General features: G+C 44.4%; 1 protein-coding gene and 1 long non-coding RNA gene across 6 annotated transcripts in view; one reads left to right on the top strand and one right to left on the bottom strand.

Annotated features, from left to right (window-relative positions):
• The window catches only part of RNF150 (ring finger protein 150), a 341,932-nt gene extending 340,714 nt beyond the window's left edge, over positions 1 to 1,218 (bottom strand). Inside the window, exon 1 of one of the 3 annotated variants that reach the window (XM_089302458.1) lies at positions 75 to 1,218. In XM_089302458.1, coding sequence (XP_089158584.1) covers positions 75 to 582 — 508 coding nt within the window. In that variant the 5' untranslated portion in view covers positions 583 to 1,218. The remainder of the gene's footprint in view (positions 1 to 74) is intronic. The other 2 variants (XM_089302457.1, XM_051819466.3) reach the window with 2 other exon arrangements.
• On the top strand, positions 36 to 27,336 carry LOC127483152 (uncharacterized). Of its 3 annotated transcripts, XR_016211924.1 has the most exons (5): positions 36 to 174; positions 3,932 to 4,064; positions 17,657 to 17,779; positions 24,778 to 24,863; positions 25,916 to 27,336. It is a non-coding gene; the product is annotated as an uncharacterized LOC127483152 (long non-coding RNA). The 3 variants fall into 3 exon arrangements; XR_016211925.1 differs by lacking the exons at positions 24,778 to 24,863; positions 25,916 to 27,336 and adding an exon at positions 20,221 to 21,150; XR_016211923.1 differs by lacking the exons at positions 17,657 to 17,779; positions 24,778 to 24,863; positions 25,916 to 27,336 and adding an exon at positions 6,523 to 7,310.
• Positions 27,337 to 27,903: the final 567 nt, after the last annotated feature.

The raw sequence follows: 27,903 nt of genomic DNA, 5'->3' as shown, positions 1-27,903 counted from the left end.
CAGGCGCAGGACCCCTCCGGACACCTTCACGTCCTGGGGCTTCCCCCTCCCCCGAGCGCGGCCCCACGGCTCACCTGCGTGGGGCATGGTGATGGTCTCGTTGGTGTTGGAGCCCGCGTTGAAGATGACCACGGCGGAGGCGTTCTGCAGGAACGCGTTGCGGATCTTGTCCCTGTAGGTGCAGTTGCCCTTGGGGATGAGGGCTATCCAGTTCTTGCCGTGCGTCGGAGCGGCGAACTTGGTGTTGGGGTCACAGGCCAGGCGGTCGTGGGCCGAGCTGGCCATGACCACCTCCCCGCGGGCGTCCTGTTTGGGGGAGTGCTCTCCGTAGCGCCCGCACTCAGTCTTCTCCGTGTGCAGCTCCGAGCCGGCGCCGCCGCCACTGCCGCCGCCGCCGCCGCCCGCAGCCCCGGCCCCCGGGTCCGGCGCGGGCTCGGCGTAGGTGATGTTCACGAAGGCGGTGTACCATTCCTCCTTCTCGGCCACGGTGAAGTCCAGACAGAGTAGATGCACGAAACAAAAGGAAAGCAGCCATGTTGAGAGAGCCAGACTGCGGCACGCTTGGATGAGAGACATTGCCATCTTTCTCCGCCGGCGCCCCCGCCCCGCCCCCCGCGCCCTCCCTCTGCCCCGCGCCTCCTCCCGGGCCCTGGCCCAGTCCGCGCCGGCCGCTTCTCTTTCCCGCGGCCGCTGCTCACTCTCCCTCCTGAGGGGCCGCGGCCGGGGCGCGCAGCCGCCGCGGGCACGGGATTCCGGGCGAGCGGGTCGCGCGGGCCCCGTCGCCTTTCAGCCGAAGCGCGGCGGTTGCATTTTGCTCCTCAGCCGTGCAGGGGGCGCGGGAGGAGAGGGCGCGCGGGGCTTGAGGAGGCGTCCGGCTGCCGAGCGTCCTGCGCCTCCGCCCGGCTTCTCCGTCTCTCATAGGGGTAGCAGGGGGCTCCGGAGCGCGCGAGGTGACGGCCCCACGCCCTCTCTAGTCCCGGCAGGGGCCGGGGTGGCTGTTCGCAGGCAGGGGTGCTGCCGAGGGAGTCCCGGCCGCCGCCGAGCGCCGGAGAGCGCGGGTCGAGCTGCTGCCGCGGCGGCCGCTACCTCAGCGCGCCGGGTCGGAGGGGCCTGCGAGCGTGTGCTGCCGCCCTCGTCGGGTGGCTGCGCGGGGCGCACTCTTGCCGCGGGACGAGTGCGCGGCCCGGGTGTGCGTGTGTCTGTGTATGTTTGTGTGTGTGTGTGTGTGTAGAATGTGTGCGTGCAAGGAGGAGCTTAGTGTGATGTCAAAGCTTCGGGGCTTCGCTCGCCGCGCTCCCTCGGTCTCTTCACGGGCAGCAGCGACCCCTGGCGGGTCTCAAACTCAGCCCCAGTGGGCGACTTGGTCCAGGTGGGGTTTGCAGTAGGGAAAAGGAGCCTTTGACCTCTGAGTACAGAAACTGCTTCCTGCGCCTTAAATACTCCTATACGGAAATGGTCGAGCTTCCCCTAAACCACTCGCCCATTCGCTGAACACGTGCGGTGACTTTCCTTTTCCAAAGCCAAAGTGTAAGGTGGGTTGAACGATGCCACAGCGATACCTAGGGAAGTGACTCCCAAATGCTGGTTTAAGACAGCCTGGGGGCCAGCGCAGGCTGGAGTCCTTGCTGCTCCTCTCCAGATACAGCTCTCTCTACTATGGCCTGGGAAAACAATGGAAGATGGCCCAAGTGCTTGGGTCCCTGCACCCACGTGGGAGACCCAGAGGAGGATCTTGGCTCAGCTCTGTTCGTTGCGGCCTTTGGGGAGTGAATCAGCGGATGAAGACCTCTCTCTCTGTGTCTCTGTCTCTCTGTCCCTCCCCCTCTCTCCCTCTCCCCACTCCCTCTCTGTAACTCTGTCTTTCAAATAAAATAAATCTTCAAAAAAAAAAAAAAAAAAAACCAGCCTGATGAGCCCTGTGTTAGCATTTCTGAGTTATTAGATCTGGGGTGAGACCCCCAATATCCGTGTCTAGCAAGTTCTCAGGCAATGCTGACACAGCTGGTCTAGCAACCACTCCATTAGGGTGGGTGTAGGAATGGGCCTCTCTGCGGCCAGCTGGGAGCAAACGCGTGGCATTTGTTTTGCAGAACTGATGCCTTCTAATTGTGAGAAGCTGGTGAGCTATTTCTCCACTGTGTTTATTGCAGTTGTCATGCCTGGTGACAGAGCCCCCGGGGCATCAGCAGGCAAGGGAGGTTTGTTTGGGTTACTGTTGTTTATGTGTGTTCTCCCGGTTGTGTATGGAGATTACCACCAGTCAGCAGAGAGTGTGGTATTCCCAGAATGGCATTCTTGAAACTGACACAGCACAGTTCTTCACAATGTTAAATGTTTGGAAAATTGTTATCCCTTCTCACCTCTGGTTTCCTTCACTTGAGATCCATGTCATAAAGTTTGTAAAAATATGTGTGTGACAGTTCTTTTTTTTTTTTTACAAAAGATCTATTTATTTATTTGAAAGTCAGAATTACAGAGAGTGAGAGAGAGAGAGCGAAAGAGAAAGAGAGAGAGAGAGCTCTTCCATCCACAGTTCATTCCCCAAGTGGCCACAGCTACAACCAGGAGCTTCATCCTGGTCTCCCACGTGGGGCCTAAGCATCTTCCGCTGCTTTTCCAAAGCCATTAGCAGGGAGCTGTATCAGCAGTGGCACAGCAGGGACTTGAACCTGATGGGATGGCCGGTTTCTTTGGCCATGGCCTTACCTGCTAGGCCGGCCCCTGCTTGAAGATTCTCACGTACCCTGTCCTTCCCAGTGGATCTCTGTCAGAGAACCTGGAATCCAATTCATGTTTAGGAAAGAAATCCACCTTTCCCAGGACCTCCACATGCGTCCAGCTTTCTGTTAATGGCTGCCATTGGCATGACTTCTCCTTTCCCAGCAGCAGCAGAACAAACAGCTGGTGGCTGTTAGGGGAGAGCGAAGAACCCCAGCTACACCCAAATTAGAAGCAGGCACAAGAACTACTTACAAGAATTTGTCTCTATGGTATTTGATGGGCTGGATTTGTGTGTGTTCCTAGCTTGTTCATTTTTGAAACTAGGCTTCTAGGCAAGTGGGGCAGTGCTTATTATAGTGTCTCATGCCAAGAAGGCATGAGTGGAGACTGCCTAGCTGCTGGTTGCTGAACCACCAGAGAGCTGAGGGAGGAGGCCATTGACTGCAACCACCCGGCTAGTTCTGTTCAGATACCTTCACCGAAACACGGGGTTCCCCAACCTTTCTGTCGCTACTGTTTCTGCAGCCTCAAAAACTGGAGAATCTGTCATTGAGAATTTACAGCTTTTCCTTATCCTTTCTATCTCTTAGAAAAGTTATGGGTGGGGCTGGCACTGTGGCGTAGCAGGTAAAGCCGATGCTTGCAGTGCCGGCATGTCATATGGGTGCCGGTTCTAGTTCCGGCTGCTCCACTTCCAATCCAGCTCTCTGCTATGACCTGGGAAGGCAGTGGAAGATGGCCCAAGTCCTTGGGCCCCTGCACCCGTGTGGGAGACCCGGAAGAAGCTCCTGGTTCCTGGCTTCAGATCGGCACAGCTTTGGCTATTGTGGCCATCTGGGGTGTGAACCAGCTGATGGAAGATCTCTCTCTCTCTCTCTCGATCCCCCCCCTTCAAATAAATAAATAAATCTTTAAAAAACAGAGAAAAGTTAGGGATTGAAGGGGTGACAGTGTTACAGAGGGAGCATCCTGGCTGGAAGATTGGTTAATTCCAGGGCCATTGTGCAGATAAGTGAAGTGACAGCCGGGTTTTATATTGTTGGAGAAGGAATTTCCAAATAGGCAAAGAAAATGCTATAAAAAATGCTGAGACACTGGATTTAAAAAATGAGTGTGAAATCGTCTTTTTATAATGATATGTATGTGTGTGTGTCTGTGTATGTATATATATATACATATACACTATATTGACCATAGCTCTCTATTCCAGGGCATGGGGTCATGAAGTGGCCAGAAGATTGTGATTTCTAAATCCCATCCTCCAGGAGCCAGGGATGATTCCAGGACTGGGGCTGAAAAAGTACAGAGTTTCAAACCTCCAGTAGGAAAGTGCTGAAAACACGGTGAGAAAATAACCCAAGGACACATGAGTCAGCTGGAAGGGGCTCCCACTGGCCAAACTGGGGGCAGTTTGGGCATAAAATAATGATAGTAATGGATTATAATCTATTTTAAAGGAAATGATGAAGCAAAGAAGCAAGGGAGAAGTAAAAGCTATCCTTTGGTAGCAACACCTTCTAATAAGGCTCGATGGAGACAGGACATCACCATTTGACAGTGTTGGTTGATTCAGGCAGGAGTCCTCAAAGGAGACTAAGACTGGGATGTAGATATTTGATATAATCAGGATATTAGCCTGATTTTCTGGAAAATGCATATTTTATTGAGTATTGGGGGGAGCTACATATTTTGGAGAGAAGACCAAGCTGACCAGTTGACGATGGTGAATATCACCACTCATAGAACAAATTGTATCATCTGCCTCCTAAGGAGATGTGCTGATAGCATCTGTGACATATCCCTGCCAACCATTCACCTTTTGTGCCTGATACCAGAAAACACGGATGGGCCCAGGGTGACAGGCATCTTAAAAACTAAAGGTCTGTACTCTCTGAAACTCATAAATCTATGAAAGGCAGAGAAAAACAACTAATATCCAAATTGGAGAGACTTAAGTTGCATAACAACTAAATACAACATTCGACCCTGGAATGGCTCCTGGATCGAAAGGAAAAATTACCAGATGGGGAAAAAATGTGAATGAGGCCTGTGGATTAGATGGTACATTTTATCAGTGATGATTTCCTGATCTGAATGTTTATCCTGCAATTTTGTACAAGAATGTCCTTGTGTGTGGGATATGCACACTGAAATATTCAGTAACCATTCTGTCTAAATCTTGCTCTGAAATTTATCATAAAAATTAATGATAATCTATAAACTCCTTCCACTAGCCACTCTTTTTTTTTAAAGATTTATTTATTTTTTGAAAGTCAGAGTTACACAGAGAGAGGAGAGGCAGAGAGAGAGAGAGAGAGAGAGAGAGAGAGAGAGGTCTTCCATCCGCTGGTTCACTCCCCAATTGGCCACACCGGCCGGAGCTGCACTGATCTGAAGCCAGGAGCCAGGAGCCACCTCCAGGTCTCCCACGTGGGTGCAGGGGCCCAAGGACTTGGGCCATCTTCTTACTGCTATCCCAGGCCATAGCAGAGAGCTGGATAGGAAGTGGAGTAGCTGGGTCTTGAACCAGCGCCCTTATGGGATGCTGGAGCTTCAGGTCAGGGCATTAACCCATTATGCCACAGCACAGGTCCCTCCACTAGCCACTCTTTCAGAGAACCTGAAATCTTAATTTTTTTTTAAAGTTTAAAGACCACTTTTTTGGAAGACAGTACTATGTTCCCAGCTTTATGCTAAAAAGATTTTCCTCCAAAATAACCACTCTTTTTTTCCAGTGGCATTTCTTCACCCACTGAGCTGGTGGCTATTTGGAAAGAGCAACGAACTCTTGCTATATCCCACCACCTGCTAAATGTACACTGTCCTTGTAGATAACACTTCTCTGTATTTCATGTCTTCAACAGAACTCATTGAGCATTTGTTATGTCTTAGGTGGTGTTCAGGCACTTAACATACAACAGGAAATAGAACGGACAAGATTTTTGCTGTGATGGGATTTCTATTTTGAGAGGAGGAAGTAGAAATTTGAAGTTTTGGATTATGTCAATGTTATGAAGGAAAGGTAGAGTACAAGAGGGTGACCTGTTTCACTTATGGTGGCATTTTAAGTGAGCGATACATGTGGATATCTGGGGAACTGGTTGTACCAAAAGAGGGAACCATAGGTTCAGGGGCCTGAGGAAGATTGTGTTTGATATGCTGAAGAATAGCAAAGAAAGCATGAAGAGTGGAAAAGAATGAGAGAAACAGAGTAAAGGAGATGGGAACAGAGAGGTTGTTGGGGAGACCAGATCACTTGTAGACTTGCAGTCAAGAGTGAGGACACTTAGGGTTTTATTCTGAGTGAGGGGAGAAATCTTTGGAAATTTTTAAGTAAGGAAATTTACGTTGATCTTGTTTTAAGGGTGTGTTCTGACTGTCTTGCAGTAAGTATTACAGCAGGAGAATAATTAGGAACTACAACAATGATTCTGGAAACAGCTAGTGACATGACAGGAAGGTAGCAATGGATGTGCAGAGAGTTGACTGGGTGGATTTTGTTGGTGGAACAAATTTTCTTCCCTGCTGCATTTCCTATGGGCTGTGAAGGAAAGGAGGGCTCCGGAAGAACTGGTCTGGAGCCTAAAAAGCAGCAAAATGGGGTTGAAGGATTGCAGGGGGAGCTGGTTGGGCTAAAAATCAAAAGTTTGGAATAGGGTCATCAGGGTGCTTAGTGGTACCCCAAATGGCAAGGTCATGTAATTTGCCTCAGCATCGAATCTCAAAAGGGAGATGACAGATTCAAAGCACATGAAGACGACTTTCTTTTTTTAAATGCATTTATTTATTTTTATTTGACAGGTAGAGTTATAGACAGTGAGAGACAAAGAGATAAAGGTCTTCCTTCCTTTGGCTCACCCCCCCAAGTGGCCACTACGGCCAGCACTGCGCCGATCTGAAGCCAGGAGCCAGGTGCTTCTTCTTGGTCTCCCATGCAGATGCAGGAACCCAAAGACTTGGGCCTTCCTCCATGCCCTCCCTGGCCACAGCAGAGAGCTGGACTGGAAGAGGAGCAACCGGGACTAGAACCCAGTGCCCATAGGGGATGCCGGCACCGCAAGCAGAGGATTAACCAAGTGAGCCACTGCACCAGCCCCACACATGAAGACTTTCAAGTTATTGACCACACAGGATTGCCAACTTGCTTTCCCTAAGGCTGGCTTCACTGTGCATCCATGTAAAGTGAAAGCCCTAAAATGCTGGTCCAAATAGCCCCAGGAGACAGCTTAGAGGTGAGTGCTGGCCTCTAGGAGGAACTCTCTCCACCAGCCAAGAAAGCCAGACTAAATAGAAGTAGCAGGTTTCCCCAGAGTTCCAGTGTAGTGAGTTGATCTTATTTCATAAGGGGTAGTGGCAGATTGAACTTAAATGTGTGTCTGAGTCAGAAGCAGAGCTGCCCTATTTCTTAAGAGCAAATGGGACTTTCCTTAACCTTAACACTGCTTTTGCATCTTTCCCTTAATGTACATGACATGTTCAAAGGGAATTCTACCTCAGACTTTTAAAAAATGAATTATAACATTTGAGAATACAATTCCTCCTACACATACATATTTTAATGGTTCAATAAAAGTTTTATGTGAAGAAGATTTATTATACAGGGTTTGATCCATATTATATTTTACAATGATGGATGACCTGTGCTTCAAAAAACATGTCTATTTACTTTTTTTCATCTATTTGAAAGGAAGAGAGAGAGCAGGGTGTATGTGTGTGTGTGTGTGTTGTGGGACAGGGAATTTCACATCCACTGGTTACCTCCCCCCCACCACAAACAGTTGAAGCTGGGCCAGGCCAAAGTCTGGAGCTCAGAACTCCATCTGGGTCCTCTGCATGGGTGTCAGGGACCCAAGCACTTGAGCCATCATCTGTCCTTGCCAGTGTGCACATTAGCAGGAAGCTGGATCAGAAGTAGAGTAGCTGGGACGGTAACCAGGTGCTCTAATATGGAAAGTAGACATCCCAAGTGGTGGCTAACTCTGCCGCATCTCAGTGCCCACCTACAATGTACTTTTTTTCCACAATGTACTTTTTAAAAGTTAATGCCTGTTCAATTATTTGACAAATGTTCTTTCTTCACAATAAACTTATAAATAATGAACCACATGACAGAAAAGGGGAGAATCCTTTAAAATATGTTCCATATGTCTACAAAACAATAAAACATTCTGAAACTAGAATAAGGGATTTATAATACCTAAGTATAAATGCTGCTATTATTATTATTATATCATTAAATTGCATTTCTCTATCTACCTATCTATCTTTTTACCCATCTATTTATTTGAGAGACAGAAAGAGAAAAAGAGCCCCCTATCCTGTGATTCACTCCCCAAATGCCCACAACAGTCTGGGGCATTCAGACCACAGTCGGGAACCAAGAAATAAACAGTGGTCTCCCATGTGGTGGCAGGCACCCAATTATATGAGCCATCTCCTGCTCCTTCCCAGAGTTCACATTAGCAGGAGTAGAGCTAGGACTGACACCCGGCTCTGTGATATAGGACATGGGTGTCCTAACCAGGGGCTTGCTAAATGTTCTCCCCGGCATTTGTATTTTTAAAATTGATTTCCTATGGATAACTGTGGCATTTGGTTTCACATGCCCTGACCCTAAGACTTTTCCCTCTTCCTGGTCTCCCACAGTTGTTTGGAGAAGTACACTGATGCAGTAGAGGACTTGGGCTTTGGTGCGAGACAAATCAGGATGAGCATCTCAACTCTGCCACATAGGCTATTCCAATTGTGCTGAGCCACAGTCTTCTCTTTAAATCTGGAGAGATTATACCTCCTCCCAGGACTGTTGAAAGATTAGAAAGGGCAGCATATGTTGGGCACATAGAAGAGTGAGACTACAAGGACAGGTCAGGATGAGAGTAGGGGGAAACAAGAATCTAAATTTTTAATATCTAAAACTTTTTAAAAAGTCTATGTATTCAGTGATGTATACAGATACTCAAATATATAAATATATACTCATACTGTGTATACTGTATACATATATACCATATGTACATGTATATATGCATACTTTATATACTGTATACATCTGTGTTATATGCAGGTTCTCAGGTGTACAGATAGATAGATATCTGACTTTTAGTGGGGTTTCATCCTGATCAACCCATTGTAAGTTTGTAAGTTAAAAATATTGTAGGGCCGGCGCCGTGGCTCAATAGGCTAATCCTCCACCTTGCGGCGCCGGCACACCGGGTTCTAGTCCCGGTCGGGGCGCCGGATTCTGTCCCGGTTGCCCCTCTTCCAGGCCAGCTCTCTGCTATGGCCAGGGAGTGCAGTGGAGGATGGCCCAGGTGCTTGGGCCCTGCACCCCATGGGAGACCAGGAAAAGCACCTGGATCCTGGCTCCTGCCATCGGATCAGCGCGGTGCGCCGGCTGCAGCGGCGGCCATTGGAGGGTGAATCAACGGCAAAGGAAGACCTTTCTCTCTCTGTCTCTCTCTCTCACTGTCCACTCTGCCTATCAAAAATAAAAAAAATAAAAAAAAATATTGTAAATTGAAAATGGATTCATTATAGCTGAACTACAGAGCATCCTAGTTTAGCAATGTGCTATATGGTAGAGTCTCCCTTGTTACCCCTCCTAGGCCTTGCTGCTATCCAGCATCATGAAAGTATCCAGTAGCACACCTTAGCCTGAAAATATCGAAGTTCAGAATTCAAGGTGTGGTTGCTACTAAATGCGTATTTCTGTCACAAGATTGTGTTGTCAAAATCTAAGTCCAACTGTCCCAAATTGGAGACCAGCTATATATGGCTACCTCCTTTGTGTTAAGCCTTATGCTAGATTCTCTTGGGAATAAGGTACAGCCCCTCCCACCAAGGATTTAGGGTCTGATTTTAGGGACAGATGTGATCATGCAAGTGAGTTGTAAAAGCATATAATGGGGGGATTTCTAGAAGCAGTATGTAAGAAGAATTCAGTGAGAGACATTTTTCTATGTAGAAATGAAAAAAATAAAGAGATGATTGAACCACAGTGATTTTTGCATCCCACTTACCACAGATAACCCTACAGAGGAATTGGGTTTCCAGGGCTTGTCAGTCAGGGCTGTCTACTCATATATCTCCTGCAGCATGTAGCCTGTGGAGGGCACCAGTAAATGTGCTGAATAAGACTTAGTAATGAAAAGCTGTCATTTGTGAGTGCTAAATAGGTAGGCGGGCACTATTTGTTTTAAGCACTTTACACAGATTGTCTGAGTTAATTCTTAGGATGACTTTTTGAGGGAGGTATCATTATTTGCATTATACAAATGGGGACATGGAAACTTAAAGGAGTAGAGTGACTTGCCTGAGGTCATGTGGTGAGCAGGTGCAAGACTGGGGATTTTATGACTGGAAGTCAGGCTCCAGGCTATGGTATTAAGAGCTGTACAATTGCATTGGGATTCTATTTGCTTTAAATTGTCACCATCTTGTTCATTAACTTGACTTTGATTTGTCACTGTACTCCTTTTGCCTCTATCTAATGCCTCTGTTTATTTCAGCTGCTTGCTATCACTTTTACCTCATTTTTACTTTCATTGTCAATTTTTTCTTGTCATTGATGGTAGGCTCTATTGCTTCTCTGGGCCATGTATATATGGTTTAGATACAAGAATTTTCAGAGCCCCAAAACCCCTGGAACTTAAGCTGCAGGAAGTGCAGATGGAAAGGGAAGGTTATGACAAAGATCTTTTCAAGAGTGTACATGAAGCTGATGATAGTCATTTCTTTGCTCTTTGTTCCCTTACTAACTTAAAATTTCAGAACAATAGAATATTTTTACTAAAAATAACCTTTTTTCCTTTTTTGTGCTCCTTTGAATTATCAAATGACTTCCTTTTATGTCAGTCTGATATAATGTTGACATTTAATTTGGGTTTCTTTGCCTTTATCATTAACCGGAACTCTTCCAAACTTCGTGTCATTAAATGTTTTGAGAGCCTCGTTATGGAAAGTCAGCTTAGAAAAAACCATTTGGGACTTGAGCCAAAACCAACAGAAAACTCTTCCCTATAATATATCTGTTCCCTTTATCTTTTCTTATTATTTTTTCACTCAATTGTTCAATTTTTGTTTTAAATTATTACTTGTCCCTGGGTACCCCAAAACCAGACTTGTTTTCTTTTTCTGTTCTTTTTAAGAGTGTGCTGTCCTCTCTCACCAGAAAGCTGGATGGAGGAGGTTGTAGCTACATGCCGTGACGTTCAGGGTATCGAGAACTAGCTGACCATGGCAGCTGTTAGGCACACGGGTCTTTAAACCACACTGTGTCAACATTATCAGAGAGGAGGAACTCCAGGCCTTCTTCCTGCCCTTTCTATTGGGCTGTTTGGACGCATGCTTTCATAAACAGTTTCCCGGTCAGAATTAAAGCCGTTCCCACAGGGCTCATGAACAACAGTCAAGCACAATTGAGGGAGCCAGCCTTAGACTGAAAAGCACAGGTGTCAGAATTTTAATCCCAGCTCTGTGCCTAATTTGCTATGTAGGTCAAGACTGCAGCATGACTAATCACTCATTTTGGCACACTTTGCCATTGATACTAATTCCTAAATATCCATCGAGCTGTAATCACACAGAGCCAGTCACAAGACAGCAGCGTTAATGTATTTCCATTGACTGATTCTCTCACCACATGGTAAGGTCACCGGGGAGGAACAAGGGGAGAACATAACATTATTTCCCATATCCAGGCCTGTTCTAGTTCTCATTTAAGCTATCTAGCTGCGGTTGTTGGCATAGTGGTACAAGTAACTAATGTGAAAGCTCAGACCAGGCCCTTCCTCATCCAGTTTCTCTTCTGTAAATGAAGCTGTTGGAATTGATCTTATCTACAGGCTGCTCCAGCTCTAACATGCTGTGGACTTAATGGTTCTCTCTATCAGGTCACGTACAATTCTGTGCTTGAGTTTCTGTTATTGTCGCTGAGAGGCATGGCCTGTTTGGGACTCCACATGGGTCTTGATGCCTTATCTGGAGTTTCTGGTTGAGGAAAGGAGCCGCTTGGCACTCTGCACAGAGGAACAGCCCTCCTTCTTGCTGGATCAGTTTTCTGAGCATGTGAGCACAGGAACAGAGAGACACTAGCGTCAGCATGGCCCATCGAGCCATCTACTTCCACCATAGGGACCTCTGGGTTGATGAGAGTTCAGGGCAGTTCCCACTTATCCATTGTTATCGTTTTTATATTATCAAAGATGGTACTACTAAGCTGACCCATTTTACTTTCAATTGTTGATGTAAACTGCACATTGGCAACTCCAGGAATTCCTACCGACTCTCTAGTGTGTTCATATTCCCATTCCTCTTTGCATATTTCATATCTTCTGTCCTGCCATACCATTTTGGTGTCCTATTCTGACCTTATGATTTTACATCACATTTCATTTGTAAGAGAAAGCCATGGGAATCAAACTGCCCATTTCCCCACCACCGGGTCGAAACACTAATCCACTTTTACCTCAATTATTGTTCCTGTTGTTTCCATGAGAGAAAATTCCCTCCAGCCTGTGAAGGCCAATACTTCCACTTTTGCCCAGAACATTGTCCCCTCTCACTTTCTTAAGAACTCAGCTCTTTTAGTCATCCCTTTTCTCTCCTAATCCCTAATAACACTCATTTAATTGGAGTATTCCTATCAGCATACAATTATGTGCTGGTGTCACCCAAAAAAAATCCCTTTCCTCTCATTCTTCTCTCCCCAACTTTTTTTTTTTAAATATTTTATTTATTTACTTGAGAGGTAGAGTTACAGACAGAGGGAGAGACAGAGAGAAAGATCCTCCATCCGCTGGTTCACTCCCCAAGTGGGCACAATGGCCAGAGCTGAGCCGATCCAAAGCCAGGAGCCAGGAGCTTCTTCTGGATCTTCCATGCACTCATCAAAAGAGGAGAAGCTGGGACATGAACCGGCACCCATATGGGATGACGGCACCGCAGGTGGAGGCTTAGCCTATTATGCCACAGCACCAGCCCCTTTTCTTCCTTTTTACAGGAAAATTTTTGGAACTGTTACAGTAGTTGTAATTCTGTTCAGTCCACCCAGGATATTCTGGCTTTTGCCCAGACTCACTGAAACTTCTGTGGTCACCAGTGATCACCACTGTGCTAGAACCAATGCAAACATTTCTTTCCTCCTGTCACAGAACTTCTCAGCAATGCTCAGCTAGGTTAAGCATGGCCTCCTCCTTGAACCACTCTCTTCTCCCGACTTCCTTCAGCATTACTGTTTTGACTGCTTAGTCTAACAGGTAAATGTTGGGGTTTCTTTGGGCTTTCCACCTAAGGATTGTTTGTGGCCACTTTTCTTCATTTTATATTCTACTTAGGTGATATCTCTCAGCTTTAGTCATCTTTAAACTAATGCAATTGGCCGGCGCCGCGGCTCACTAGGCTAATCCTCCGCCTTGCGGTGCCGGCACACCGGGTTCTAGTCCCAGTCGGGGCGCTGGATTCTGTCCCGGTTGCCCCTCTTCCAGGCCAGCTCTCTGCTGTGGCCAGGGAGTGCAGTGGAGGATGGCCCAGGTGCTTGGGCCCTGCACCCCATGGGAGACCAAGATAAGTACCTGGCTCCTGCCATCAGATCAGCGTGGTGTGCCGGCTGCAGCGCGCCGGCCGCAGTGGCCGTTGGAGGGTGAACCAACGGCAAAAGGAAGACCTTTCTCTCTGTCTCTCTCTCTCACTGTCCACTCTGCCTGTCAAAAAAATAAAAAAATAAAAATAAATAAACTAATGCAATTTAATTTATTTTCTCTGAGCCTGGGACTCACATATCCAGTTGTTTAATTTACATATTCATATTGTTGACTTATGTGTATCATAAAATGAGTATCTGACACACTGAACATTCTCCCCATGCCATTCTTTTTCATATGGTAAGTGCTACCTCTCCACCGCCACTTACCCAGGTCCTCAAGCTAAGGGTCCTTCATGATTCTCCCCCTTCCCTCACTGTTCTCTGCCCTACTCCCAGATATCTAACCCATCACTCAGGTGTGTTAATTCAATCTTAATAATAAACCTCAAACTTCCTCTCTTCTCCATCTCCCCATTACCTCCTTCATCCAGAACACTGACCTCACATCAATACGAATACAGTAGGGGTGAGTATTGTGGTGCAGTGAGTTAAGTCATTGCTTGGAGTACCTGCATCTCCTACTGGAATGGTGGTTTAAGTCCTGGCACCTCTGCTTCTGATCCAGCTTCCTGCTAATGCATCCTTGGAGGCAGAAGATGATGGCTTCAGCTGTGCCTCTGCCACTCATGTGGGAGACGTGGATGGAGTTCCAGGCTCCTGGCTTCAGCTTAGCGCAGCCCTAACTGTTGTCGGTATTTGGGGAGTGAACCAGTAGATAGGAGATCTCACTCTCCCTACCCACTCCCCATCTAGCCCCTACCATTCAAGTAGATGAAAATAAATAATTAAACAAACAATGATGAATATGGTAGCCTTCTAACTGAACTAAGGGTCTCGTCCAGCAGTGAGTTCCCCCACAGAAATTAAAATGAAATTCTAAGTCTAATGTCATTAAATGAGTCCATGACTTTCATGGTCTGTCCTGCCTGTTTTTTCTGATAACCTTTCTCTCATGACCTCAGGCACAATGGCTTTCTTTTAGGTCCCCAAATGCAGCAAGCTCTGGTTCTCTTGTTTTCTGGACTTTCGTACATGACATTCTCTGCATAGGAATACTTGTATACTCACCCCTGCAGGGATAATACCTCTTCCTTTATAGGATACCTTCTCAGAGGTGCTTCCCCTGGCCACTCTCCCTAGAATAAATTCCAATTATCTTTCTCACCTCTTCTATGTTTCTCTGAGAGCGTTTATAGTATGTTGTTATTTTACCTCTATCCCTTTCTACTTGCTTTTCATGCTATCTGACACTTGGGTGTGCTTATTGGAATTAGGGTTCAGATTACTATACTCAGTGCCCAGCAGTCTGCATCATAAGAAACGTCTGTTGGTCTTTTAAATTAATTAGCAGAAGTTCCTTGGGGGAAGGGGAAAAGAATGGAACGTAAAGTGTGTGGGATATAATGGCGCTATGGCATAGTGGATTAAAGCCCGGGCCTGAAGTGCCAGCATCCCATATGGGCGCTGGTTCTAGTCCTGGCTGCTCCTCTTCGATCCAGCTCTCTGCTGTGGCCTGGGATAGCGGTGGACAATGGTCTGGGTCCTTGGGCCCCTGCACCCACATGGGAGACCCGGAGGAAGCTCCTAGCTCCTGGCTTCAGATTGGCGCAGTTCTGGCCATTGTAGCCATCTGGGGAGTGAGCCAGTGGATGGAAGACCTCTCTTTCTGTCTCTACCTCTCTCTGTAACTCTGACTTTCAAATAAATAAAATAAATCTTTAAAAAAGATAAATAAAGTGTGTGGGAGAGAAACCAAAAATTCTCACCATTTAAGGATAGGTAGGGTTTATCCTTTTGTTAGGAACAGAAACCATCATTTGACCGGATAAGACTTTGTGATCTGTAGTTTAATGGATTTGCTGAAAAGCCATTATTTCAAAAACACAATTCTGATCCTCACAGCACATCTCAGACAAGCCTCTACAATCCACTTGCCAGCAGCTGCGCACATGGATAAAACCGTGCTTTGTGGGAGTTTTCTACAAGTAGCAAAGTCTACATGTTCTCTTCAGTTGCTTCGGAGCAGGGGTAGGGAAACTTTTTTTTAATTATTATTATTTTCTGACAAGGGCCATTTGGATATTTATAACATTATTTGCAGACCACACAGAATTATCAACCCCCAAATTAACCTGCTATAGATTTATTGAATATTGATTTGCACCTGTGGTTACCGTGGCAGGACCAGACCAAATGGTTTTGCTGACCTTAAACACCCCACACATTGGACACTCCCCAGCCCTGCTTTGGAGTCTGGTTCTCAGAGATTCTTTGTTTTTGACCAGTGCCATCCCGTTATCTGGGGGATGAACATGATTCTATGCAAGAGAATTCCCTCCAAATCAGACTTTGTGACTGACGAGTTCCATTTGCTATTTGATGTTCATTCATAATTTGTAGGCACATGAAAGTTCCTAGGCAGCAGAACATTCAGGACAGAGGTGATGCCTCAGTGAGAAAAGTTGAAGATGGGCTAATCTCTCTCTGTTCCTCTCTCTTCCTCTGTGGCTACCTTTACCTATCTAGCTGTGTAGTTTATCAGAGGACATATAGGAGAAGAAGATTTCCTTATTTTAGAAAATATTTTTACAGAGTTATGCAGTTCTTTCCTTAGTACTAAACCTAAGTGTCAAGAGAGCAGGGTCCTATCTATATTAACACTTAGAATAGTATATTCTCAGTAAATTCATATGGGAGGAAGGAAGGAAGGAAGGAAGGAAGGAAGGAAGGAAGGAAGGAAGGAAGGAAGGAAGGAAGGAAGGAAGGGGGGAGAGAGGGAGGGAGGGAGGGAAGAGAAGAGAGATAAAGTAAGCAGGAGTAGGTAAGCTAATTAAATGAATCAAGGCAACACCAGTAACAAAAATTATGAGTTTAGCTAAGCATTTAAATATTATAATAGAATATTTATAATTATTGGAGAGATTGTGCAGGAAAAGGAGCAGCACAGCCTCTGATTGGAACTTTATGTATGGAAATTTCCTTAAGGTCAAGATTGAAAAACAACTCTGGTCATTTAGGGTATTTACTTCAAATTTGTTTTGTACCTATTCCAGAAAAGCAATTACTGTAGATTTATAAAACAAAATGTAATGCAAAATAGCCCTGTTGAATGTGTGAAAGAAACGAAACCAATCAAAAGAAATAGAAGGAAAAATGTGAACAGCACAATGTATTAATCATTACTCTTGAGTGCTAAACATGGTCAGAATTTCCCAATATGACATGAAGGGGAAAATAGTGAATTAAACAGGGTTTTCTTGTCTGACCAAATAGTGAAGATGATTTGTCTTCAGATATATATTCTGGGGGCTGGTGCTGTGGCACAGTGGGTTAAAGCCCTGGCCTGAAGTGCCAGCACCCATATGGGTGTCCGTTCTAGTCCAGGCTGCTCCTCTTCCGATCCAGCTCTCTGCTTTGGCCTGGGATAGCAGTGGAAGATGGCCCAAGTGCTTGGGCCCCTGCACCCACATGGGAGACCCGGAGGAAGCTCCTGGCTCTTGGCTTCAGATCAGCGCAGCTCTGGCCATGGTGGCCACCTGGGTAGTGAACCAGCAGATGGAAGACCTCTCTCTGTGTGTCTACCTCTCTCTGTAACTCTGTCTTTCAAATAAATAATATAAATCTTAAAAAAAAGATATGTATGCTGTTGGATAACTGATTTCATTAATTTCTAAAAATTTATTGCGATCATTGTGTTGTAAAAGCAATGTTTTTAACTGCATTTTTCAAAAGTATACTCATGCTCAAATGAGTGTCTCCATACTGCCCCTTTATAAAATTCAAAGGAAAGTGTTAAAATGTAACAACAATTATTTCTGTGGAGCATATAAAATGGAGCTAATAAGAGTACCTACAAAAAAGGCTTCGTTTTACCTATGTAAAGGTCATGGGTCAGTGACTTCTTCACAGTAAGCACGGAGTAAACAATGCCATTACTACAACAACTTACTACCACTTCTAGTGTTGCACCTGTTTCTCAGGCCTTAAATGAAGACCTTAAATGAGTAACGATCTACAGTGGGAAACATTTCTGTGCTGTTAAAGCAAATATTCAGCAGGACCTGCTACTACATCCTTGTTTAGAAGAAGAGAAATATGATCATGAATGCATGTACATATGGTGTGTGTTTGTGTCTCTCTAGTTCACTGTAAGAAGTGATCTTGTGAATTTTTCAAAATTATATAGTCAGATATAGGTATTTTCTCATACTGAATAAGAAAGCAAAATCTGGGTCATTTTCAGATTTTGAGTCAGTTTCTCTCTAATTCCCAGTTCTCGACTCACTTCCTCAGATTTGCTGGTGAAGATGGTTGCAGGAAGGATGGCTATTGAAACACTTCATTTATGTCTGAATCTCAAGCTTTGGAATAAAGCAACGTTCTCAACCCTGGCTGCATGTTAGATGCCCTGGCAAGGTTAGTGTGCTTGCTTATTTGTGTAATATTGCAGAGATTTGGGTTCAGCTGGTCTGGGGTAGAGCTGGAAATGGTAATCACATTTTTTAAGGGTTACTTATTTGAAAGGCAGAGCAACAGAGAGAAGGAGAGACAGAGATCTTACATCTGCTGGTTTACTCTCTGAATAACTCTAACAGCCATGGCTTGGCCAGGCTGAACTCAGAAGACAGCAGCTCCATCCTGGTCTCCCATGTGGGTAGTAGGAGCCTAAGTGCTTGCCCATCTTCCACTGCTTTCCCAGGCTCATTAGCAGGCAGCTCATCAGAAGCAGAGTCGCCAGTATTTTAACCAGCACTCTGATAGGGGATGCCGTTGACACAAATGGTAACTTAACCGATTGCACCACAATGCAGTGGTAATCTTTTTTTTTTTTTTTATTTAACAGGTAGTCAAATAGTCATAGATAGTGAGAGAGAGAAAGACAGAGAGAAAGGTCTTCTTTCCATTGGTTCACCCCCCAATGGCCGCTACAGGCAGCTACAAGCCAGGAGCCAGGTGCTTCCTCCTGGGCTCCCATGCGGGTGCAGGGCCCAAGCAATTGGGCCATTCTACACTGCTCTCCCGGGCCACAGCAGAGAGCTAGGCTGGAAGAGGGGCAACTGGGACAGAATCCGGCGCCCCAACTGGGACTAGAACCCGGGGTGCCGGCGCCGCAGGCAGAGGATTAGCCAAGTGAGCAATGGAGCTGGCCTGCAGTGATGATCTTAAAAGCACCTCAGGTGCTCCTCATGTGTCATCATGTTGAGAAACATTTGAGTAATTGTGGAAAAAAAGGAAAACAAGGATTTAAAATTTTAATCTAACCATAATATTTCAATTCTTGTGTATTCATAATTGAATAAGTTATTTCCTGAACTTTACATAAATTAGGTTTATTATGTAAGGGTTTTTGTTTTTAAAGATATTTATTTATTTATTTATTTGAGACAGACAGAGGGAAAGATTGAGAGAAAGGTCTTTCATTCGCTGGTTCATGTCCCAAATGACTGCAATGGCCAGAGCTGGGCCAATCTAAAGCCAGGAGCCAGGAGCTTCTTCTGGGTCTCCCACGTGGGTGCAGAGGCCCAAACACCTGGGCCATCTTCTGCTGCTTTCCCAGGCCATAACAGAGAGTTGGATTGCAAGAGGAGTAGCCAGGACAGGAACTGGCACCCATATAGGATGCCAGTGTCACTGGTGGAGGCTCAGCCTACTATGCCAATAGCACAGGCCCCAGGGGTTTTGTTTTTGTTTCTGTTTCTTTTTTGTTTGAGAAAGAAAGAGTGAGAAAGAGAGAGCCAGCAAGTGAGTGAGTGAGCGTCTATCTACTGTTTCACACTTCAAATACCTGGGAGCCTTGAACTCAATTCTTGTCTCCCTAATGAGCTTCAGGAACCCAACACCTGTTGCTTCTCAGGGTGCATTTCAACAAGAAGCTGGAATTGGAAGTGGAAGTTGACTAGAACCCATATACATTGATATGAGATTAGGATGTCCCAAGTGACCTTTAACTGCCGTACCAAATGCCCACCACAAGTGTTTTAAGTGGCAAATAAAGCTATATAGAATTTAAATCATTAGAAAATATTGTTAAGGTGACAAAAAGAAAACAAACCTTGGCCCATGAAGTAATAAACACAATTAATTTAGAACTGCTTTTATCTAACATGAATATGATTAAAACTAATAAAATAAGAATGTTATGAAGCCTGGCTTGATGTGAGGCAGAATGTAAAGAAATATGAAGATATCAAAAAGAAGGTTTTTATATTAAAAAATGAACTCAACAGGTTATATGAAAAAAACATACATAGATCATTTTCAATTAACATGTCCATGCACATGTGTGTGTTTGTGTGAACAGTGTAGTTGACCTCTTTTCACAAAGTAACATCTATGGGCTATCTGGTGATTTACAGGCTATTTAAACTCTTGGTTTATTTGGCATGAATTTGTCAAGTTGAATAGGCTTTCGAGCCAGATATTACAGAGAAAAAAAGGAAAATCCAATTTTAGGTTGTATAGATAAAAAATAAAAGTCCATGCACAGACCATCTAGTCACTCATGATAGGAATCTCTCAGGAGTCAAGGCTTACTTGGATGATTGCATCTTACAGAAAATCCAGTGCTCAGGTTCTTTCGTACTTCAGGTTCTCAACATTTGTATCTTGTGAAGATTTTGAGAGTAGTCGTTTTATCTCAGAGTATCATTGTGTCAGGATGAATACAGCTTCAAACACAGGTACCTTAGTATATGCCTGGTATTCAAAAGAGTTCAGGGCCCCATTGCCTTTTATTTACTGCTCATTTGGACATAATCAGTTTTCTTTTCTTTTCTTTTCTTTTCTTTTCTTTTCTTTTCTTTTCTTTTCTTTTCTTTTCTTTTCTTTCCTTTTCTTTTCTTTTTTATTTGTTTCAGAGGTAGAGTTACAAACAGTGAGAGGGAGAGACAGAAGAAGGTCTTCCGTCTGTTGGTTCACTCCCCAAATGGCTGCAACTGCCAGAGCTGCACTGATTTGAAGGCAGGAGCCAGGTGCTTCTTCCAGGTCTCCCATGCGGGTGCAGGGGACCAAGCACTTGGGCCATCTTCTACTGCTTTCCCAGACCACAACAGAGAGCTGGATCAGAAGAGGAGCAGCTGGGACTAGAATTGGAACCCTTATGGGATACCAGCGCCACAGGCAGAGGATTAAGCTACTGCACCACAGCACCAGCCCCTACATAATCAGTTTCCATTGGCTCCTTTTTGTGTTACATCAGGGAGAAAAACAAGACTTTCCTGATCAACTCATTCTAAGGTTCAGAAAGTGAAGAAGTGATCTAACCAAGAACAGCTTCTAGTATTACTTAGGGATGGATGCATGTTTAATGAATTAGAAGCAAGAGTGGTCCTGTTGACTAAGTCAAAGTAATTTCAAAATTTGCATTAGATTATGGATTGAAATATATAGCCTTTGACCCTGTTCTCCTGGGGGGAGAGTACAAATGTCTGCAGGAAAAGCAGTTTTTATACAAATTGACACCTTTTCAACATTTTTACCCCCAAAAAAATGTTCACAAAAAGAATTATTTTTTGCCTAATTTAGGAAGCATTGCCTTCACCATGCAAGGAATTGTTGTTGCATTCTTTGAGACAAGAGCATAAGCATATGTGTATGATCATATAACATTACTGAACTGTACTTAAAGCATAACCTAGGCCCTCTTATGTATAAAACTGGACTGCTCCTGGGAAAAACTTAGGAATGACTTGCAACAAACTCTACAATTATTTTTAATATGGTTCACAGAAAAGTTTGTTGGAGTATAATTCAAGGGGAAATTAAAAGAAATGCCACGTTTGCATTGAGATGACTGTGCTCTGTTGCCTAGACACAGGTGACATTGAACTTTAGCCAAACTTTGGAGCACTCTGAGATATGAAGCCCAACAAATGGCCCTGTTGGTACCCTCTTGTGGGTCCCACATCCTACTCAAGGCAACTTTACAATCTGTGTAGGTTAAAGCAATCAAAAAACATCCTCTTTCTGCTTCCAGGATTACAGAAAATTGAGAGAGAGACAAGGATTCAGCTATTCAGCTTTATAACTGATAAAAGCTCTTTGGATAGATCATTTCTTACCATGGGAAGTTCAGTAAGGATGTTCCAGCCTGGCAGGTGGCCTTCAGCACGTTACTCAGTGGCTTTATGTAATGTGGCTTCATTGTCCCCTCCAACTTCCAGGTCTTCTGCTGAAGTCTGTGTATCTGGCCAGTAGCCTGGGGAAATAGAGGTATACATGCGAGGGTCTGATGTGCCACTTCTGGAATGGTGCACATAAATTCAACTCACTTTGCTTGCGTGGAGCCCAGTCCTGTGGGCTAATGTGATGTAGAGTTGGTTGGGATAATTGTTGAATCTAGCTCTAGGTAAACAAGGTAGGGGAAATCGATTCTGCTGAAAACATAACAATCTTGGGGGAAAAAAAAAAAACCAAATAGCTCAACCATGTGAGTTTGCTAGTATTTCCTCCCTGATCAGGCCATGCTTATCCCAAAAAACAACAAATCATTCCTCCAAGGATAGAGCCTATCTCCCTAAGCCTGTGGGATAGCAGAAACAGAATCTCTCTGTAGGCAGATTTCAGAGAGAGACTGTTTGAATGTGACAGGTCCTTTCTTCCAATTTTATCCATCAGAGGAAGAAAGAGACAATCCACTGCAAAGAAAATCATCCACATGGAAACTTGAGGAATGGGGGAATATGTGTTCCCCAAGTAGCTGAATAAAAACCCTTGAATAAGGGTTCTCAGAATAAGGCCCCCAGGGGAGGAGAGAGGTTGGAGGGATGTGGTGTTAGTGGTTACATTCAGATTTGGCTGTTGGGTTTGCAACTGAACACAGCCCACCTGTGTGTCAGGTGCTCAAGTGTGACTCGGTCTCCTAGGGACACTCTGTGGGGTCTCTGAGGACCCCACCACTGGGGCACCTCTTCCTGCATTTTCCTCCTGTAGGCACAGCTCAGTCAGCTGGTGGCTGTATCCTTCCTCTTCAGCCCCTGGCTTCCTGGGGGTCATCTTGCCTTGGGATAGAGAGGGGAACAACAGTGGCACTAGGTTGCCCTTCAAGAGAATCACAATTTAGAGCTGAAAAACAAATGTTCATTTATTCAAGTAGATGTTCTCTAGGGTTTTAAGTATCCCTGAAATTAATTTTTGGTGTTTTCAAGATTATAAACCTAAAACATGCATATAAGAATATCCAGTATCATACATATAAGAGTACATCTAAGACTATCCAGCTCCCAGGGCCCTCACTAAGGATTGCTCTGCAATATTTTTTTTTTTTTTGACAGGCAGAGTTAGACAGTGAGAGAGAGAGAGAGACAGAGAGAAAGGTCTTCCTTTGCAGTTGGTTCACCCCCCAAGTGGCCACTACTGCCAGTGATCCGAAGCCAGGAGCCAGGTGCTTCCTCCTGGTTTTCCATGCGGGTGCAGGGCCCAATGACCTGGGCCATCCTCCACTGCACTCCCGGGCCACAGCAGAGAGCTGGACTGGAAGAGGAGCAACTGGAATGGAACCCGGTGCCCCAACTGGGACTAGAACCCAGGATGCCAGCGCTGCAGGCAGAGGATTAGCCAAGTGAGCCATGGCGCCAGCCTGCTCTGCAATCTTATATAGTTGTGCTGCATCAACAATAAAAGAATGAGATGGCCGTAGTACAGAAATGATGAGTTATCACTACAGAGGTCAAATTAAATCATAGTATCCTTTACTAATAAAGTTTTATAATGGTTCTCAAACAAAAATATCACAAAAATTCTTTGTATCATAAAATAGTATATTCATGAGGACTGCCATATGAGTGATCAGTACCATATTTATATTGCAGTGAGCATTTTAGTTTCTGCAAAAAGATCATCAAGGACTAGCTACTTCTTCTTTTCAAATGCTCAGGCAAAAGCCCAATGTTTTAGCAAATCCACCAGATTCTGACCACTTCTTATTAACTTCACTGCATCCGCCATGGTCTGAGCTACCACAGTCAGTCAGCCTGGCCTCCTTTATGCAGCTGAAGAACTCCTGATAAAACACAAGTCTGGTGGAGTGACCTCTTGTCTCAGTCTCCTTCAGTGACACTCATCTCGCTCAGGTTAAAGCACAGGTTCTAGAGTGAGCTTCATGAGCTGGCTCCCCACTCAGCATCCTCTACCTCACTCCCCAGTGGTTCCTTCAAAACCATCTTTGCTGTGCCCACTCCAGCCACGGGGTGTCTTTGCCATTCCTTGGAGATGCCACACTGTCACTTCAAGGCCTCAGCACCGGCTGTTCTGGATGGAAAGCTGTTCTCCAAGTGATGTTGGTTCACCCCCTCACTTTCTTTAGACTTTGTTCAAATCTCTTTTTCTTTAAAAGACAAAATAAGTCTTATTGCTACAACATTTGTTTGGAAACTCTATCACAAATGTTTGGACAAAACACTCTCTCTCTCACACACACACACAAACACACACACAGAGAGAGAGAGAGAGAGAGAGAGAGAGAGAGAGAGAGAATAGGACCCGTGATAACTACTGACATGCAGAAATCTACTGAAAACACTTTCCTTACCTGAGCATTCTTAAAAATAGACAACTCTCGGGGCAGCACTGTGGTGTAGTGGGTAAAGCTGCTGACTGCGGTGCTGGCATCATGTATGGACACCGGTTCAGGTCCAGACTGCTCCACTTCTGATCCAACTCTCTGCTATGGCCTGGAAAAGCAGTAGAGGATGGCCCAAGTCCTTGGGCCCCTGCACACGTGTGGGAGACCCAGAAGCTCCTGGCTCCTGGATTCGGAACGGCACAGCTCTGGCCATTGCAGCGAACTGGGGAGTGAACCATCGGATGGAAGACCTCTCTCGCTCACTCGTTCTCTCTCTCTCTCTGCCTCTTCTCTCTCTGTGTAACTCTGACTTTCAAATAATTACATCTTTAAAAAAATAGACAACTCTTCTCTCATGGTGCCTGCTTCCTTTTCCATGCCTGCCCCTGCCCCACTGACTGATCTGCACTTCACGTAGTATATCCTTTACTTCTGCTCTTTATTTTTCCCTTCCTTCCTGTCTTCTTCCTCTCTTCTCTACCAGTTTTTATCCCTACTAGAGTGTAAATTCTGAATGGGCAGGGATTTCCTTCTACAGTCTAAATTTTTTTTTAAAAAATGTATTTATTCAGGAGAGAGGGAGAAAGACACAGAGAGAGCTCCTATCTCCTGATTCACCCCCAACTGCCTACAACAGTTGGGGCTGGGCCAGGCTAGAGCCAAGAGCTGGGAACTCAAACAGATCTCCCATGCGAGTCACAGAAACCCAATTACTTGAGCATCACTACTGCCTCCCCGGTGCACATCAGCAGGAAGCTGGAATCAGGAGCCAGAGCCATTTAGTGAACTCAGGCATTTGGATGTAGGACATAAGCATCTTAACCGTTAGACTAAATGCCCACCCCTTTTCTAGGTTTTTACTTCTGAAATGCCGGTACCTGCCTTAGCTTCTGGAATACAGTATATACTCAATGACCGGTCTTGAAATGAAATAATCAGGTAAAGCAAATAAAGTTTTGGCATTATTTGACTTGTAAATAGGTTTGGATTTTATATAAGAATAAGCTTAATTTTGTGACTGAATATATTTAGGTAATAGTATTATAAGAATAATTTAAGTCAACACCAGGAGCTATAAGAATGTTTTTCTTTAAAAGAGCTTTACAAAATTATGCTTCTTTTTTGAAATAGACTATTCTAGGTAGTTTGATAATCATCCAGCACTGCGGCTCAATAGGCTAATCCTCTGCCTGCGGTGCAGGCACCCCAGGTTCTAGTCCCGGTCGGGGCGCTGGATTCTGTCCTGGTTGCCCCTCTTCCAGGTCAGCTCTCTGCTATGGCCCAGGAGTGCAGTGGAGGATGGCCCAAGTGCTTGGGCCCTGCACCCGCATGGGAGACCAGGAGAAGCACCTGGCTCCTGGCTTTGGATCAGCGCGATGCACCAGCCGCAGTGCGCTGGCCGCAGCGGTCATTAGAGGGTGAACCAACCGCAAAGGAAGACCTTTCTCTCTGTCTGTCTGTCTCTCTCTCCCTGTCCACTCTGCCTGTCAAAAATAAAAAAAAAAAAAAGAAAATTGCAAGAATATAAGAATTGGAAAGAAACTTAAACATTATCTAATTTAACACTTTACCTTAGAGTAGAACAGTTCCTGGAATTATGGGAGTTGTTTTATTACATTTATCCTGTGTCTCTTTATTTGCTAGGATTTTTTTTTTTTTGATTTGGGAATGATGTTCCTAATTTTTATAACATTTGTATTTACACATAACTTGAAATTCCCAGAGGAAGGCAAATGTGTTCCCAGAAAAAAAATGAAATTCTCCACAATTTCTTTAATATGTCAGCTTCAAATTTAATTCAGATGGATGAGTTTTTCTGATTGATTTAACAGATAGTTATTGTTGGAAATTTGGTTAACATTTTATTTATTTATTGGAAATATTTAAGTTTTGGAAAAATTCATGGGGCCAGTAGGTTAGTCCTCTGCCTGTGGCACTGACATCCCACATGGGTGCCAGTTCTAGTCCTGGATGCTCCTCTTCCAATCCAGCTTTCTGCTGTGGTCTGGGAAAGCAGTAGAAGATGGCCCAAGTCCTTGGGTCCCTGTACCCACATGGGAGACCAGAAAGAAGCACCTGGCTCCTGGCTTCAGATCTGCGCGGCTCTGGTCATTGCAGCCACCTGGGGAGTGAAGCAACGGACGGAAGACCTCTCTCTTCGTCTCTCCCTCTCACTGTCTGTGCCTCTATCTCTCAAATAAATAAATAAAATCTTTAAAAAAAAGAAAAATTCGCAATGTAGGCCTGACATATGTTCTTTCACAAGCCTTTCATTGATGTCCAAAAAAGAAAAAAAAAATCCCGAGGAATTTAGTAACAGTGATCAAATTGTCATGTTCACAATGGCTTTTATGCAATCTGTTAATCCCTCTCAAGCAATTTGGGAAATTCTGCTATGAATCATTAGGAATGTATGCCAGTTTGAACTGTGAAATTTTATTAGGGAATTATGTTATGCTACAGGGTTTCTTCAGTGGGTGACAGATTGCCACAGTGAAATTTACTTAAGAATTCAGTTATGTTGCGTATGTATCTGGAAGGTGGATTTAACACCCACATCATGGAATTTTGTCCAGTCATGTAAAAAGAAAACCTCAGCATTTCTCTTCAGAATTATTAAGTTTTGAGATGAGTATGGCGAAATAATGAGTGTTGAGAAGGAATATTCTCCTCTCTTGTAAAAGTGGATATGGAATATTTATTATTTTAGTTTCTGATATGACTTTGCTACTTTACTGTAATACATTGCAAATCACAAAGCAACATGCCCTTAGAAGTCTTTATTATTTTATTTCAATATTTATTTGCATGAAAAAATGAAATTGATTTTCAGGAAACTGCTTCCCTCTCAGTTTTACTGTAGTGGTGATGTCTCATCCTTGAATAATGTAATAGATCTTCTCGTCCCTTCTATCTCCTTTATTCCCAATCTTAGGACTCACTCTTAATTTGATCCTTACCCAGAGGATATTTGAGGTATGCTAATCAAATCTGGGGGCTAAAAACAGGAGAGTTCAACCTATTTTTTTGGTTAAGTGTTTCTTTGTATTTCATATATATATATATATGTAATACCTTGTGATAAGAACAATATTAAAGTAGCCCCCGGAAATAATTGTTTTTGAATAACCGAAAGTGTATCTCCAGGAATTATTGACAACATCTTAATTAAATGCTTTGTTTACAAAATATGTAATTGTGCTCTTCTTTCCCTATCTGAAGCTTAGAAAGGTTTTAATTCTCCCAAGTGCTGGAGGTATCTCATTATTAAAGACATCAAAGCATTTTTCTAGAGAATTTGCTAGGGAGGAGGTATTAATTGTGTCCCTCCCAGAATTTATTTTTTGAAGTCCTAAGCCCCAGTTCTGTGTTTGTTAGAGACAAACCATGCTGACATCTTGACTTTGAACTTCTAGCCTCCAGAATTGTGAAAAAATAAATGTCTCTCGTTCATACCTCCCAGTCTGTTGGCACTTCATTAAGGCAGCCCTTGTAGATGAATACATGCAGCAGAGCAATGGTAGTAGCAATCTTCAGAGGAGCATTTACTTGTTTGAATAGAATGAGGATAGTGAGTGGGTAGCTGATAGTATATTTAGAACAATTGAGTGCAATGTGCGGTCTCCATCACCTGGTTCTCTACTTGTTTCATAATTGGATTGTGGGATCTTACAGAGCAGAGGAGATATCTAACTTGTCTTTGAACCCCCTTCTCTTTGTATGCAGTAGGTGCTCATCATGCCTAATGGTCAGATCAGTAGTTAATTAGGGGAGATGTGCTAGAACAAGTGCACACTGTGGAACAGTGTAGTGTGTGGGCAAAACGGCAGGCTCTGGAGTCAGACAGCTGAGGATGAATCCCAGGCTCGACATTTGTTAGCTCTTTGCTTTGGAGCAATGTTCTTCATCGCTCTGTGCCTCAGTGTTCTCAGGTGTGAAACAGATGATCATAACTGCCTCATGAGTTCTCTATGAGTAC

Source organism: Oryctolagus cuniculus, chromosome 8, assembly GCF_051225735.1.
Source record: "Oryctolagus cuniculus isolate XC-2025 breed Fujian yellow rabbit chromosome 8, ASM5122573v1, whole genome shotgun sequence".
In the NCBI taxonomy this organism is placed as follows: Eukaryota; Metazoa; Chordata; class Mammalia; order Lagomorpha; family Leporidae; genus Oryctolagus; species Oryctolagus cuniculus.
Note: the sequence above shows the minus strand (reverse complement) of the source record. Positions and strands in the feature narration are given on the sequence as shown.